The sequence below is a fragment of the Eulemur rufifrons genome, chromosome 20, assembly GCF_041146395.1.
Source record: "Eulemur rufifrons isolate Redbay chromosome 20, OSU_ERuf_1, whole genome shotgun sequence".
Lineage (NCBI taxonomy): Eukaryota > Metazoa > Chordata > Mammalia > Primates > Lemuridae > Eulemur > Eulemur rufifrons.
In genome coordinates, this window is record NC_091002.1 from 24,670,321 (window position 1) to 24,687,377 (window position 17,057).

General features: G+C 49.4%; 1 protein-coding gene across 1 annotated transcript in view; it reads right to left on the minus strand.

Annotated features, from left to right (window-relative positions):
- Positions 1–989: 989 nt before the first annotated feature.
- The window catches only part of EFCAB8 (EF-hand calcium binding domain 8), a 50,888-nt gene continuing 34,820 nt past the window's right edge, over positions 990–17,057 (minus strand). Inside the window, exons 19-26 of the mRNA XM_069496557.1 lie at positions 16,713–16,841; positions 12,056–12,277; positions 11,332–11,490; positions 9,183–9,351; positions 3,932–4,058; positions 2,618–2,813; positions 2,435–2,533; positions 990–1,451 (exon numbers count right to left, since the gene is read on the minus strand). Coding sequence (XP_069352658.1) covers positions 990–1,451; positions 2,435–2,533; positions 2,618–2,813; positions 3,932–4,058; positions 9,183–9,351; positions 11,332–11,490; positions 12,056–12,277; positions 16,713–16,841 — 1,563 coding nt within the window. The remainder of the gene's footprint in view (positions 1,452–2,434; positions 2,534–2,617; positions 2,814–3,931; positions 4,059–9,182; positions 9,352–11,331; positions 11,491–12,055; positions 12,278–16,712; positions 16,842–17,057) is intronic.

Consider the following 17,057-nt stretch of genomic DNA (forward strand, 5'->3'; position numbering starts at 1 on the left):
AGCCCTGGGGGGCCTTCAAGCACTCACACCCTGCGACTCCCTAATGTGGGTGGGCCTGGAGGCGGAGCGAGGTGGAACATCGGTGTAACTGCCCCAAATGGGTGTGACGGAACAATGGCCCTAGGGGAGCCGTGTGAGTCACAGCTCAGCCATTTCCTCCCCGCCTGCCAGGGCAGGGGCCATTGTTCCGAACCAGGCTCTGAGGGTTCTGCCAGGGAAGGGACCGCCCGGTTCACAGACCGCACCCTGCCGGCAGCTCATCTTATCACAGGGCCGGCCAGGCTGGGGCTCTGAGAGTCAGGCAGGGCTCCGGCAGCCCCCGGTCGCCCCACGCCAGCCCACGGACACCCTGGGGAGGGTTCTGTGCCCGAGGAGCTGTAGGAGTCCTCACAATCCACCCCTCTGGACTGCTGTGAGGCCCAGGGGCAGCAAGAAACCAAGAGGCCCCGAGAGAACCAAGCTCCAGACGGGACAGAGCAGCTTGTCAACGCAGGGTGCCTGGGGGTATCTGGTGGTGAGGAAGGACAGACAGACACCAGGAGCAGGAGACATCAGACGTGCTGAACAAACCCCCTGCCCCAGAAGTGTGACCCACCCACCACATCAGCACGGGGCTTGCAAAGCCCCCACCCCAGGCTTCAGCCAGCTGCACCCACGTGTCCTAGGAGAGGGGCCCTGCTCCCTGCCTCTGGCCAGGGTCTGCCCAGGGGATGTGACCGGCCCCAGACCTAAGGCAGCAAGGGACACTCAGCCCAATCTCATTGCCTGTAGGACTCCCACATCTGAGAAAATTTATTCTCCTCTCCAGGACTCTGGTGCGAAGCCAGAGAGAAGACAGGCAGGGACAGGTGGACTTCACCAGAGACGCAGACGGGGGTAGCGGGGGGAGGGCCACACCCTCTGGGCTTAGCAGGGCATAAGCCAGGGACATGCAGGACCCCAGGGGCCTGCGTGCCCCGCTGGAGGAGTAGAGAGAAGGCCAGGGCACCTCAGAACCTGATGTGGAGGCCCTTCTCCACGGAGGACATGAAGGTGGTCTTCGGAGGCCTTGGGAGCTGCTTGGGGGAGGCGGCAATGGGCATGGAGCTCACCGACCTCTGCAGGGTGGGCTTGGACACTGGGGATGGGACCAAGTGTGTGGACTGGGCTGTGGAGGCCAACCAGGGGTGCAGCAAGAAGCTGGAGGACTGGGGCCTCGGGAAGGCGGGCAAGGTGGAGTCTGGCAACCTGGAGGCTGAGGCTGTCGGGGACAGAAAGGAAGAGCGGGAGGAGGTGGTGGGGAAAGTGTTGGCTGTGGGCTCCATCACGGCCAGCTCCCGGCCAGGCTCCAGGTCCTTCTGGATGTCAGGGGGTGCCAGGAGGACATGCGGGCCCCTGCTGGTCGGGAAGCTGGGCTGCTGGATGGGCGTCAGTTCAGCGAAGTGCAGGCTGTGGTAGACCTGCGGCGAGATCTGCGGGAACAGAGCAGGGGGCGCGGGCACCTGCTGGAGCCGAGGGCACCCAGGACCAAGGGCAGGCTCACAGGAAGGAAGGGCCCAGAGGTCTGCCCGTGCAAAAGGAGAAGTCGCCAGAGTACTGTGGCTGTCACCAGTGACCACGGCCCATGGGTCCCCACCCACTCGACACCAGGCCCAGCACCCAGCCCTCCCTCCACACCATCATTTGGTGCTCGCAGCAACACTGTGAGGTCGGCACCCAGACTGCTCCCTTCTTCAAGCGAGGCCCCGGGCTGGACCCTGTGTGAGGCCCAGGTGCTAAGAGCTCCCCGGAGTGATCCCTCTCATACCAAGCTCTCCCCTGCCCAGGACAGCTCTCCCCCTGCAGGGACGTGGCCTTTGTCATCATCTCATTTGTTCCTAATCCCACCAGGGAGAGGAGGGGCGCCCACAATGCCCCTGTGGCAGACAGGAGGGAGAGGCTAGCACCTGCCCAGGCCAGACGCAGGATAGAGCTCAAATCTGGTCTCTCCAAGTCCCTTGCTCCCTCTATTTCTCCCCAAGCAGAGCCACTCCTTCCATCTACTTACTTTGTCCCTCACTGTGGCACCATGACACCTGTGTCTGCCCTTGGGCATCCACAAAGGTGGGGACACAGGCAGGAAATATACTAACAAGCAGATGAGCAGCCACAGGCCGTGGTTAACACCTTGAAGGCCGTAGCCAGGTGCTCGGACCAAGGAGAACCTCGTCCCACAGGCCCAATGAGGCTTGTCCTCAAGGACTAAGCTGTGCCAACAGCCTCTGCCAGGAGCCTGGCAAACAAACCAGCCCGACCAGCCTCACCCCAGAACCATCTGTGGCCCAGAGTCCTTTCAAAGGGCGAATGTCCCCATCACCCCCACTAAAGGGCCATGTGGGGCACAGGGTGGCTGCTGATGGGGTGGGATGCCTGGCCTCTGCCCCGGCCTCTCGGGGAGCAGCCTGTCCTGCCTCACCTGCTGCTTCATCCAGCCATACTGCACGTGGGTGGACAGGAACCCGGTGTTCCGCCACCGCTCCCTGGGCTTGTACGCTGTTCCCAAGACTTTGCTCACCTGCAGGAGTCATGCCCAGAGTGAAGCCGGGGGTTGGGGGGCAGGGGAGCCTCTCTGCCCGTCCCCACACTCCCCCAGCCTTACCTGTGACTCCCACTTGCTCCAGCTGTCCTCGATGTCTTCCGGGAAGTGCTCTCCAGCCCATGGGGCCAGTGGGGCCAGCTTCTGCAGCTTGGCCCAAGGCTCCGCCTCCGTATCTGCCTTCTCCTTCAGGAGGGCCAGCAGTGCCACCTGCTTCTGCCGTTGGTACACCAGGGCCTCAGCGAGATCCGGCTCCTCCCTAGTGTGAGGGGATTCCTTCACATGACGTCCCCCCACCCACCACCCTGCAAGGGCCTGATCCCCTCCAATCTCATCCCTCCCTGAGGCCAGACTCCCCAGGGCCCCTCACTGAGTGAGTGTGTAATTAATGGTAGCAAAGCCCAGATGTGGTTGGCCCAGCAAGCCCTGCCACTCTTCCACCACCTGTGCTTTCCTCCTTGGGGACCTGACACTCTGTTCTGGCCTTACTTTGACCCCTTGTGGAATATTTAAATATCCCCCACCCCCCTCCCTCAGAGAAATCCTACCTTTGCCTTGTTTGATATCCCCCCACAGGAATGTCAAGAACCACAAAGATTCTGTGAGTGCCTGGCAAACTCCTATTTACATGTCAAAACCCAATCTAAAAAATCTCCTCTCCTATGAAGCCTTCCTTACTTGACCCATTCAGTCAGGTAGATTGTCCTCTGAGCCATCCCTATTCTCCTAATACTCCCAACACTTATCACATAAAACTGTAGTCAGAAGTTTGCATGTCCATCTCCCCGAGTGAACTGTGAGTTCTGTGAGGCAGGACCTGTCTGGACTGTCTTGGATCTCTAGAACCTAGCACAAGGTCTAGCAGTCAGCAGGATCTCAATACATTTTTTCTTGAATGAACCAAAATTATTTGAAACTTGGTCAGGAATAAGGATGGAGTGGGTAGAGGAGAAACCTAGATGGGAAGGAACAAGTAGAGAGCCACCTGCTCTTCCGTGTGGATCAGGGAAGTAACACAAATGTCTGCTCAGGACCAGAGCCTTGGCCATGGGTCCCAGGCAATCCCCTGGACGTGTAGAAATGACCTCTGCAGGGAAGCTGGCCCTGGTGAATCTGAGCCTGGCTCGCAGGCAGGGCCCCATCTAAGCGCTTGGGTTTTTGTATTTTCCCCCTTTCACTGCTCAGTCTTTCAGCTGAGCTGGGCTGGAACCTGTGAAGTCAAGCTGTCTGCAGGTCCCAGGCCTCTGGCCTTCCGGGGGCCCTCCCCGACCATGGCCAGCTCTCCCCAACCCAGACAGAGGACTCCTAGAGCCTGGGGAGGCTTGTGGCATCTCCCTCCTCCAGCCAGAGAAGATCAAGTGTGCTGTGCTAACTCACTGCAGCTCCAGGTGGGAGGCTTTCCACGTGGTGCCTGTGGAGTTGGCCTTCTCTGTGCTTGCCTTTTGTTCTTGAAGACCACCAGGGGAATCATGGAGTATTTTCCACATACTCAGGCCAAACGTTCCTGTGATTGGACCAGACCCTGCTCAGAACAAGGACCGGCATAACCTTCTCCTCTGAACTCTCTGCCCCTTACCCTCCGCCCTCCAGTGTCAGCCAGCAACCCCCTACCTCCAGCCCACACACTCGCCCGAATACTGAGTGCCCACCGTCTCCCAGGCATTCCGCCGGGCACGCAACAAATATCTGCATGAAGCGGACACTAGCCCTAGGACACGCCTGGAGCTCAGGCCTAAGGCACCCTGCCCACCCGTGGGATGAGACGGAAGAGTACTGGGGCAGGGACCGAGTGATCCTCAGGTGGGCTTCAGGTAGCTCAGGTATAAAATAGCAACAGCATAAAATGACCAGACACTCATCAAAGGTGCATTTGGGGCGGGGGTGGAAAGGAATGGGGCTGGAGTAAAAAGCAGGTAGTGAACATAGCAAAGCTTGAGTCCTGCTTCTGAGTAGGGAATAGTGAGTCATAGGCTATTCTCCTGCTACAGAGTTTTAAAATTTAAGAAAAATAAAACAGGTAACAAACTCATTTTTAAAAAAAAAAATCATTGGACAGCTGTGGAAGCAAAGCGGACTGGATGGACTAATTACAGAAGAGGAAGAGCCTTTCCAAGAAGAACTGAGATTGGGAGCTGCTTTCTTGGCTGGGGGGTGTTCTGGAGTCTGGGCACAGGCTGAGTAAGAATCAGGCTTGGCTTAGACGGAAGAGAAACAAGCAGAGCTTCTGACAGCCACTGTGGCCGGCGTGATGCGTTAAGCCTAGTGGAACCCTAAACGCACAGCCACTCTTCCTATGGGGACATCTGCTGAGCACTGGGGAGGCTTGGGTTAGAGGGGCTGGGCTAGAAAAGCAGAACGAGCTCACGGGGAGGCAGAGTCCCACTGAGGACATCTTCTGCAGCAAACACAACAAACTTCACTCTGACACGACAGAGGCAAACTTAGTCTCCCTGACGCTGCAGCCCAGCCCCAACCCAGCTCAACGCCTGCTTGGACTGAGGTGATCAGCCCTAAACAGAGGAAAGAGCAAATGCTCTGGGAGGAAATAATACTAACTTCGGTCTCTACAGTTCTTTTATACAAAGTCCAGAAAAAGTTTTTTGTTGTTGTTGTTGTCTTACATATAAGACCTGTGAAAAGGCAGGCAAATATAACCGATGATCAAAAGAAAAAATAGGCATTAGAAGCAGACCCTTCAGATGATTCGGACATTGGAGTCTGCAGATTAAAAAAAACTTTAAAACTATTATAAATAATGTTAAATAAAATTAAGGAAAATATGAAGAAAATGGGGGGTGGAATGAGGATTTCAACAGAGAATTGCAATCTATAGGAAAGAATCAAATGGGCATTCTAATACTAAACAATACAGTACGTGAAATCAAGAACAAGGTAGAACTAAAATGTTAGACAATACAGATAATGAAGGCAGGAGGAGGGAGTTCAAAATACGACAAGTAGGAGAGGGGAGTTAAAAGAAGTTAAAGCTTGCTTATTCAGGTCCTTGTCTTGTTCAAGAGAAGGTAGAGGCATTAACTTTAGTCTTTCTTAGAAAATTAGATCAGAAAAATTCAAAATTACCCACTAAAAGCACAGGCAACAAACGCAAAAATAGACATTAAGCTTAAAAATTTCTGTGCATCAAAAAACCAACTGACAGTGTCCTGCCCAGGGGGCTTCAACTCCTCAGGTTTCGTCTTGCTCCTTCCCACACAGACATTTCCCAACTTCAGCCCGGCCTGCAGGAGCCACAGGGGTCCAGTGGGTCCCAGGTGGTCTGCGTGACTCCAGAGCCCGGTCATTCTGGGCGTACTGCCTCTGGGAGAGAGAGAGGTGGACAGGACCAGAATGCTGCTAGCTTTCCTCCATCCAGACTTTTTCTCCCCTTCCCTTCCCCGACTGGTGGCTGCCAAGAGAGACAATTGAGCTGCCACACTGAGGCTTCCACAGAGAGCAGGGCTCAGACCTTTGCTTTTGGAGTCCAGCAGTGGGCCGAGGGGTGCTCGAATTGTGAGCTCCCTGCCCGCCAGCCCTCCCTAGTGCTGCTTGCCCGGTGACCCCATCAGAACGGGGCACACCTCGAGGCGGACGGACGTGAAACCCTTGGTACTTGGGTACCCCGTGGGCAATTCGGGACCAGCACACTTCTCTCTGGCATGGTCAGGGATGATCTCCAGGGCCCCCGGGATGGGCACGCAGGCCAGGTCGGGTACCCCCAGGTCTTGTGTTGGCCGGGGGCATGGAGGGGATATTTGTGAATTAATCTCAGGAGGCGCGGGTGCCCACAGGGGCAGATCAGGGAGAGAGCGCAGTGTGGGTCCTAGCTGCAGCATGCTCATGGGGCACCCCCGCTCCCACAGGAGGACCACAGTCCCAGCTCAGGCAGGGATCCTGGGCAGGGAACCTCCCGGCCTGCATCACAGTCGTGGGGGAGCCCAGCTGCCTTGAGGTCCTGTCTGCCAGCAGACACCAGGGGAAACCACAGGATAGGGGAGGGTGGAGAGGAGCAAGGCCTGCTGCAGACTGCGGGTCTCAGACAGCCCTGCCTCCACATGCAGACTTTTTGGCTGAGTGGGGCCACTGCAGCCCCTCCCTGGTGGGCTTTGCCCAGAGGCGGGGAGCTTCCTTTCATTGTGGGGAAGCTCAATGAAATACAAGAGAAAATAGCAACCCAACACAAAGAAACCACAAAAACAATGCAGGAAATGAATGAAAATTTCACTAAAGAAATGGAATTATCAAAGAAAAATCAAACAGAACTTCTGGAAAACAAAAATTCCTTCAAGGAAATACAAAACACAGTGGAAAGCCTTAAGAATCGGTTGGATCAGGTAGAAGAAAGAATCTCAGAGCTAGAAGACAACACCTTTGAAATAAACAAGTCACTCGAGGAGACAGAGCAGAGAAACAAGAGGAAAAAACAAAGCCTATAAGAAATATGGGATGAAGTAAAGAGGCCTAACATAAAAATCCAAGGCATCCCTGAGGGAGAAGAAGGAAATACACACGGGTCAGAAAACCTATTTGAGGGAATAATGGGGGAAAATTTCCCCGGCCTTGCTAGAAATCTAGCCATGCAGGTACAAGAAGCTCAAAGGACTCCTGGGGGAAGTCCTTTGAGGGGGAAATAAAGACTTTCTCAGACACAATGGAATGAAACTAAAAATCAGTAGCAAAAAGAAAACTGGAAAATTCACAAATACATGGAAATTAAACAATGCACCCTTAAACAACCAATGAGTCAAAGAAATCAAAAGAGAAATTGGAAAATATCTTGAGACAAATGAAAATGAAAACATAGCAATCAAAACTTATGGGATACAGCAAAAAGCAATACCAAGAAATAAGTTTATTGTAGTAAATGCTGACATTTAAAAAGAAGAAGGCCGGGCGAGGTGGCTCACGCCTGTAATCCTAGCACTCTGGGAGGCCGAGGCGGGTGGATCGCTCAAGGTCAGGAGTTCGAGACCAGCCTGAGCAGGAGCGAGACCCCGTCTCTACTAAAAATAGAAAGAAATTATATGGACAACTAAAATATATATAGAAAAAATTAGCCGGGCATGGTGGCGTGTGCCTGTAGTCCCAGCTACTCGGGAGGCTGAGGCAGTAGGATCGCTTGAGCCCAGGAGTTTGAGGTTGCTGTGAGCTAGGCTGACGCCATGGCACTCACTCTAGCCCGGGCAACAAAGTGAGACTCTGTTTCAAAAAATAAATAAATAAATAAATAAATAAAATAAAAAGAAGAAAAATCTCAAATAAATAATCTAACTTTACGCCTCAAGAAACCAGAAGAACAAACTAAGCTCAAAGTTAATAGAAGGAAGGAAATAATAAAAGTTAAAGTATAAATAAACAAAATAGTGGCCAGGCGTGGTGGCTCAACCTGTAATCCTAGCACTCTAGGAGGCCGAGGCGGGAGGATCGCTGGGGGCACACGGGGGACCCCTAGAGTATTGGTTTTGGTTTTTTTAATTGACACATTGGGACTGCACACATTTATAGGGTACAATTTGATGTTTTGATACATATATATCATATAATGATCAAATCAAGGTATTTAGCGTACCCAATTACTCCTGCATTTATCATTTCTTTATGGTGAGAACATTCAAAAGCCTTTCTTCCAGCAATTTTGTTATATACCATACCTTCCTGTTAACCATCTTCACCGTTCTGTGCTATGAAACATCAGAACTCACTCCTCCTATCTATTAATAATTGTAACTTTGTACCAGTTGACCAAAATCTTCCCATCTGCTTCTCCTCCCTCCCCTCTCCAGTCTCTGGTAACCACTGTTCTACTCTCTACTTCTGTGATATCCACAATATCAACTCTTTTTTTTTTTTTTTTAGCTCCCATATACGACTGAGATCATGTATTTGTCTTTCTGTGCCTGGCTTATTTCACTTAACATGACGTCCTCCAGGTCCATTTATGTTGTCTCAGATGACACAATTTCATTCTTTTTTATAGCTGGGTAGTACTGCACTGTGTATAGAGACCACATTTTCTTTATCCATTCATACGTTGTTGGACAACTGGGTTGGTTCCATATCTTGGCTACTATAAATTGTGCTGCAATAAACATGAGAGTGCAGATATCTCTTTCCACATGTTGATTTCATTTCCTTTGGAAATATACCCAGCGGTGGGATTCCTGGATTGTGTGGTAGTTCTATTTTTAATTTTTTGAGGAACCTCCATACTGTTTTCCATGGTGGCTACACTAATTGCTCCTTGATATGGATGGATGGTGACTACATGGGTATAGTTTTACCTTCTGAAAATTCATCCATCTGAACTCTTTGGGTTTGTACATTTTTCTTTATGTATAACATAACAATTAAGTTTATTTTTTTAAAAAGAGGAATATACCTTATCAGATATATGATCTACAAAAATATACAAAGGCAAACAATGTTGGGTGGATGGGTGAATGGTTGAGCAGCTGATGGAGGAACAGACAGCTGGGCAGACTCACGTCCTGTAATACTATTTGAGCAAAGGCAGCTGCTGTGGCCTGACACCCCCTCCCCACAGCATGGAAGGTTCATGCCAGCTTACATTCTAACAGGGCCAGGGACAAGAAGGCCACAGGGCATAGCTGCGCTTCAGCAGGACACATACCAATGGCATCACCGGAGAGTTTCCAAGCCTTGACGTTCCGGTCCTGGCCAGCACTGATAACCAGCTGGAAACTGTCCACATACAGGATGTCCGTCACACTATCCACATGGCCCTTCCAGGCAATCAGGAGCTTGGGGGGAACCAGGGAAATGGTCTGGCCATCCACGACCTATAGAGGACAGTACAGGAGAACTACTTATACCATGACCACCATACAGGCTCATCAGAGGGCACACAGGACTGGAGGTGGCAGAGCCTGGTTGGAGGGGCCCTGGGACACAGGCTAGAGCTCTAGTTCTGGACAGATCCGACACTGACTTGTTCATGACCTTAGGGAAGCATCATTCTACTCTCTACTTCTCTGGGTTGACGTTTTAGATTCCATGCGTAAGTAAGATCATGCAGTATTTGTCTCTCTGTGCCTGGCTTATTTCACTTAGCAATATGTCTCCTAGGTTCATCCATGTTGTCCTAAATAACAGGAGTTTCTTCTTTTTTAAGGCCAAATAGTTTTCCACTGTGCATATATACCACATTTTCTTTACCCATTCATCCACTGATGGCCACTTAGGTTGATTCTGTATCTTAGCTATTGTGAGTAATGCTGCAATCAACACGGGAGTGTAGAAATCCCTTTGACGTATTGATTTTAGTTCCTTTGGATATATACCCAGAAGTGGGACTGCTGGATCATATGGTAGTTTTTTTTAAGTTTTCTGAGGAACGTTTATACTGTTTTTCATGGTGGTTGTACTAATTAACATTCTCACAACATGCACAAGGGTTTTCTTTTCTCCACATCCTTGCCAACACTTATCTGTCATCTTTGTGATAATATCTATTCTAATAGATGTGAGGTGATATCTCTTTGTGTTTTAAATTTGTATTTCCTAATGATTAATGATGCTAATAATTTTTTTTTATGAACCTGTTGGTCATTTGTATGTCTTCTTTTGGGAAACATCTATTCAGGTCCTTTGCCCAATTTTTGTTGGTTAATTTATATTCTTGCTATTAAGCTGTATTCCTTATATATTTTAGCTATTAATCCCTTATCAGATGTATCATTTGCAAATATTTTCTTTTCTTTTTTTTTTTTTTTGAGACAGAGTCTCACTCTGTTGCCTGGGCTAGAGTGCCGTGGCATCAGCCTAGCTCACAGCAACCTCAAACTCCTGGGCTCCAGTGATCCTCCTGCCTCAGCCTCCCAAGTAACTGGGACTATAGGCACATGCCACCATGCCCAGCTAATTTTTTGTTTCTATTTTTAGTTGGCTGGCTAACTTTTTCTATTTTTACTACAGACGGGATCTCACTCTTGCTGAGGCTGGTCTAAAACTCCTGCCCTCAAGCAATCCTCCCACCTCAGCCTCCCAGAGTGCTAGGATCACAGGGGTGAGCCACCGCGCCCATCTGCAAATACTTTCTCCTACTCTGTGAGTCGTCTCTCACCTTGGTAATTATTTCCTTTGCTGTGCAAAAGCTTTTTAGTTTGATGTGGTCCCATTTGTTTTTGCTTTGGTTGCCTGTGCTTTTGGGGTTATATCTAAATAATCATTGCCTAGGCCAATGTCATGGAGCTTTCTTCCTATGTATTCTTCCAGTAGTTTTACAGTCTCAGATCTTATATTTAAGTCTTTAATCCATCTTAGTTGATTTTTGCATATTGTGTGAGATAAGGATCCAATGTCACTCTTCTGTATATGAATCCCCAGTTTTCCCAGCACCATTTATTGAAGACACATTTTCCTGATAACTAAAGAAAAGGGGCTCGACTTTACTAGTCATCAAAGAAATATCAAGTGAGTTTTGATCCATGTAAATGTATCGTCTATTCAAGAAAACACATAAATAGTTTAAGTATTTTTAAAAAGAATTCACAACTTCAGAGTCGTTTTTGCAAAGATCAAAGCCCACGGAAGGAGGGGTGTGCTTGAGTGTGCGTGTACGTGTGCACGTATTTGGTGTGTGTATTCTTGTGTTTTGCTGGTTAGTGATGACTTCTGGTTAACGAAGCCTTTCCCACATCAGCCAGACAACCATGACCAGGAAACGTGAAAGCTCATCATCTCAGTAAGGGAGCCATGTCCTAGCTCATTAGCGGGGCTCACAGGCACTTTCCTGAGCAACCTTCCAGGAAGCTTCCTACCTCTTCCTCATCCGAGGGACTGTAGCGTGAGAGGCTGATCCCAAGCTGTTGAGGAATTAAGACCCGGAACTTGTTCTCTATTTCAGAGACTCCCTCACCCCCACCGGACTGGGATGGCCGTTGGTGAGTGACTATGCAGTAATCCTTGATGTCCCAGATCTAGGCACAAAATATGGGTTAGTGGCCTAGCACCCCTTGACCCAGGCCCCACCTCACTCTGTGAGCTCCTCCCAATTCCTCTTCACTCCGGGGGCAGTTCTTACCTACCCCCTGAGATACCTGGCCATGCAGGGCCAGAAGGGGCCTTAGGGATCGTCTAGGCCAGACTCCTTGGCTAGCAGGCAAAGAGGGTGAGACTGGCTCAAGGACAAGATAATCCTGCCTCATGTCTCACCACAAGGCACAAAATCAGTTCCTGAGACAGCTGGTGGCAGATTAGCCACACGACTGGGGATGAGGGAGTCATCAGAGGACAATGATGGAGCATAGGATTCCCTGGGGAAGGCTTCCAGGAGGGCCTTTTGCACCAAGCCCTCCCTCATTTCTCTGGGCGAACAGAGCAGGAGAGGCCTTCTAAGGCAATCCACCCTCTTCCCTCCATTGTGTCACAAATGAAACCAGTACCCGGAGACAGCAGGCACTAGACAAGGGCCACGTGCAACCAAGAGGGGGCCAAAACTTGGCTGGCACCAGCCCCTCAATCTTAATGCCAGCTTTTCCTCACCTTGATTTGTCCTTTGCAATCCCCCGTGATGAGGATCCAGTCATTTTTGTCAGTGGCCATGGCACCCACGACAACATCCCCACTGGCTTTAAGGTCCACAGGGAACTTCCCCAGCAGGCCTCCGTTCCCATGGATGGACCAGGCGTAGATGTAGCCGTTCCTGCAGCTGCTCAGCAGGGCAGCCGTGTGCAGCTGGCGAGGCCTGGTCTGCAGGAAGATGATCTGCGTGGGAGAGGAGGGCCTGGCTCAGCAGGGCTGAGGGAACCCGGAAAAGTCACTGCACCCACCTGGTCCCCCAAGTTCCTGGGCACCTAACAAGAACGGTGATGGTGATTCCACACTTCCTACCTAGCTGGTGACAAGGAACATCATACTGGACCATGAGCTACAGAGGACAGGGATTTGCGTGTTTTTTGTTCACTACTTTATCCTCAGTAACCGCAACGATGCCTGACACATGGGACATGACCAGTAAGTGTTTACTGAATGAAGACACACGAGTTTGACTTGACATAAGGCTCAAACAAGATGTTTCAAGACCTGTAACTCAACTCAAAATGATTTAGAGAAGGAAGTCATTCCTCTTCATCTGTATCTATCATGAAATACCCAGCATTTCTAGCTGATCATCAAGAAAGCATTTTAACCAAATTCTTGTTTAAGTCTCGCTTTGATCATACCCTTTGCTAAGTGCCCCCTCTGCTCGCTTCTGCCTTACATGCCACTCCCGTGGCCCACGTGGGGGCCACCATGGAAAGTTACCCAGCGCGGCAAGCACAGGAAGAGGGTTTCTTGCTGGCACCCTGTGGAGGCTGAGAGCACGGTCAGGTGGGGGGGCAGAGCAAGTCAGGCCGGGAAGGCAAGATCGGAGGCTTCCTCACTCCTGCTAACTCAGAACTTGATGTCGTGATGGCTAATGTGTCCCCAAAACATGTCACCAGCAACGTAAAAAACAATCTTGATTATTTTTATTTGCAAAGAAGTCCAAAACAAGATGCTCAACCTGCATCAACCTGCTCCCCATTGGCCCAGGTGCCAGTGATAAAAACCAGGACCTGATGGCTTCATTGGTAAAGTTATCACACATATAACGAAGAATAAACACTGATTCTTCTCAACCTTTTCCAAAATACTGAAGAGGAAGTAACACATCCTAATTCATTCTACAAGGCCAGCATTACCCTGATACCAAAGCCAGACAAAGACACTACAGAAAAAAAAAAACAAAAAAACTATAAACCAATATCCCTGATGAACACTGACGCAGAGCATCACACTTAGCAGGCAGGAGCCCCATGGCAGGGCAAACCGAAGCTGCAGCCTGGGACCAGACGAATCATCAGAGATGAGGTCTCGCTGTGTTGCCCAGGCTCGACTTGAACTCCTGAGCTCAAGGGATCCTCCTATCTCAGCCTCTTGAGTGAGTAGCTGGGACTACAGGCACACACCACCACATCCAGCTAATTTTTTTAAAATTATTTTTTGGTAGAGACCAGCCCTCGCTATGTTGCCCATGCTGGTCTTGAACTCTTGGCCTCAAGGGATCCTCCCATCTTTGCCTCTCAGTCAAGGTCATTTTTTTGAAGTTGAGTTAACTCTTCCTTGGCTAACATGCTCTACCTTCATTTTGAATGGATTAGTCACTCAATCTGGCCGTTATCACTCTCCATCAATGAGACAGACAAAGTTCAAAGGGATGGATTCCAGCTCAGTTCTGGAGGAAGATGAGTGACCTGATCCCAGGCAGAGCCGCGCACTTCTAGGGGACTAACAAAACCTTGATAACTGACATCTTGAACACAGCCTGTACCTGAAACAATTTTTCATCTTTCAAGCAACAACAGCTTTCACTGACCACAAAAGCCATGTTTATATTGTGTGAAACCCTATTTATTATTTTGTTATCCAAAGATAACCAATAACCACATCCCAAACTATCTGCTCATTTTATATCCATGAGTGAAAGAAGAAAAAAAAAATGCCAAACTAGTTCACATTTCCCCTTCCTCTAGCCAGCCCCACTTCGACTAAATGGTGGTGTTTGCCTGTCTGTATGGGTAACATATTTCTGATCAGCCAACTGGGAGGCAGGTTCCTCTCCCCTCACTGGAGCCCAGAGGCAGATCCCATTTTTTGAGAGGTCAGGGCAGCAGCCTAAGGAAGTGACTGTCCCACTGGAATGGTGTGAGCCCTGGCCTCTCGCCTCTCCACCTCTCTGCTACAGGAGAGCCGCGGTGCAAGACATGGGGAGACAGCAGAGGGTGTTCTTCCACTGAGCATCCAAGGCAGGGTCCTCTGGCTCTCAGAGAATCAATCATGAAGGAAGTCAAATAGGTGACCATAGTACAAAACCAGCTCCAATAAAGTCGATGGAAGTGCATTAGAAACTCAAGCTTCTCCTTACCAAATAGTTTCATAATAGAAGAATGCCCAGTAAAAGAGAACTGCAAATCACTTTATTTACAGAAGCCTGTGAAACTCAGTGGTGGTACACACCTGCAAAGCACAGATCCATTGGTCAAAAAGGTCCAGTAATTACCTACTAAGACTGTGTTATTTGGCCATGCCGTGATGGTCAGTAGCCTCATTGTCCTCCCCCTCTCTCCTTTTAAGGGGATGAGTGCTTTTTGCTTAACATCTTTTATACAATGTTTATGCAATTTATTTGTGGGGACAAAAGTGACTTTATTTTAAACACTAATCCACCTGACTAACACCAAGTCCAGGAATGCCTCCAAAGTGTCTAGCTGATGTATTACTCTTTATGTAGGAACACATATTCACTGCAAGTTTCACTTGCCTTCAAAACAACCCTTGATATTGCTGCATACATAATAGGCTATGACACTTTCAGCCACCTACACATTCCTCCCAGACCACGTATACTTCTTCCCTAAGATATAAGCCCTGGGTCTCAGGAGTTGCCGTGTGGAAGATCTACCTGTCTTGTGGCCACTGAAGACCATGCTTCTATCAGGAAGTTCCCCTAATAAATCATCCTAAACCAAAAACAAACAAACAAACAAACAAAAAAAACGAAAACACACTGATGCAAAAAATTCTCAAAAAAAATACTAGCAAAACCAAATTCAGTAGCATATTAAAAGCATTATATACCATGACCAAGTAGGATTTATTCCTGGAATGTAAGGATGGTTCAACATACAAAAATCAATAAATGTAATACATCACATTAACAGAAAGAAGTGCTCTGTTTTGAACTCCAAACAAGCTCTCCCCAGGAGGGTCTTTGTGCCTGCTATTTCCTCTGCCTGGGTCACCCTCCTTCCAGGTAACTGCAGACCATGTTTCCTTGCTTCCTTCAAGCTCTGTGCAAATGCCACCTCCTCTGTGAAGCTCTCCCCTGCCAGCCTATTAAACAGCAACACCATCACCACCTCCCATGCCTGTTCCTCCCACCCTCTTCCTAGCTTTCTTGTTCTCTACTCAACCTGCTCATTCTCTGACGTTCCCTTTATTTCACTTGCTGGTTAACTGTCTGTCTTGCCTCAACTGGAATGGCAGCTCCATAAAGGCAGGGGTTTGGTGTCTTTTGTTCACAGCTCCCTCCCAGTGCTTGGCATATAGGAAATGCCTGTGCCCTGACAGCACTAGGTCACCAACCCAAAAGGTCAGGTTTGGAGCCATCTGCCGTGGATTCACAGATTTGAAGAGAGAGCGTCTGTTGACAATTCTGCTTCCAAGAATCCGCCCTTTCAGTATACTCACACTAGTACACCGAACTGTATGCACAAGGATGCTCAATGCAGTGCTGCTCCTAAAAGCTAACACCTGGATCTAACTGCATGTCTATCAACAGAAGACCCGCTTAACAGTTCATGATACATCCAAATTATGGGGCACTATGAAATTATCAAAAAGAATAAGATAACAAAAGACTAAGATGAATCTAAATTATTGACATGAAGGCATATCCATGATATATACTTAAATAAAAAAGCAAATGGTAGGACACTGCTATCATTTTATGTCACTGGTCTAAAAAACGTACAAGGCTCAAACCAATCTGTTAACAGTGACTGCGAGTTGCGAGTGGCATGGGATGGGATGAGCAACACACAAGGGACCTTTATTTTCTCTTTACACACACTTCTGCTCTTTTTTTAAAATTAACTAGCATTATTACTTTTAAAAGTTTTTTAAGGTACTTTTTAAAAGGGAAGGAAGAACATTCACAGAAGAGAATGTGCAGCCACTCCCCGCTCTCCACCCAGCACAGTAGGACCCTACTCTGGGGGCACTGCCCCTGGTTCTCAAGTCCCTGGTCCCTGGAGCTGGGCGATGGGGCAGGCCTGCCACACCCTCACTCAACTACAATACGTGTTTTCAGGAGGGGGAGTGACTATCACAGTGAGGGGTGTCCAGGGTCAGAAAGGGTAAGGTATGGGAGGAACAGAGAATGGAGATGAACCAATCCCCCCACTTGAATGCCATACAAAACACCGTACCGGTAACAGGAGGGCATTCTAACAGTGGATTCCAGAAATGCCACTTCTCCTACCTCCCAGCCCAGCACTCCCAAGCATGAGGGTGACACTGCTCACTCCCCTAAGCACCCCCTTGCCCAAGCCCCCCAGCCCCATCTGACTGCCGGCCCCCTGGCTCACAGACAGACCCCTGGCAGAGCATGGCTGACCTTCTCCACGGAAGCGCTGGACTGCAGCAACATCTTCCGCAACTCCCCTCTCGCTTCCGCCTCTCGCATTGATGGCTGCCTGCTATGGGGCTTGCTTGGCCCCTTGGATCTGTCAGCGCTGGAATGTTTCTGGAAAGAAAAATGGGCCTCCTAGGTCACCATGAGCCTCTTTCCCTTCCCCAGGGGGACCAGATATCAGGGGCAGATGATGAATGAGCAGCCGCCTACGCTGCCCAGTGGAAAGCACAGCAGGGAGTCTGGTGGATCCTGAGCTTTAAGACACTCTGATGCTGGGAAATCTCCATTTTAAGTTACCAGCAATTCTGCTCTCGGAGGCAGAGGCCT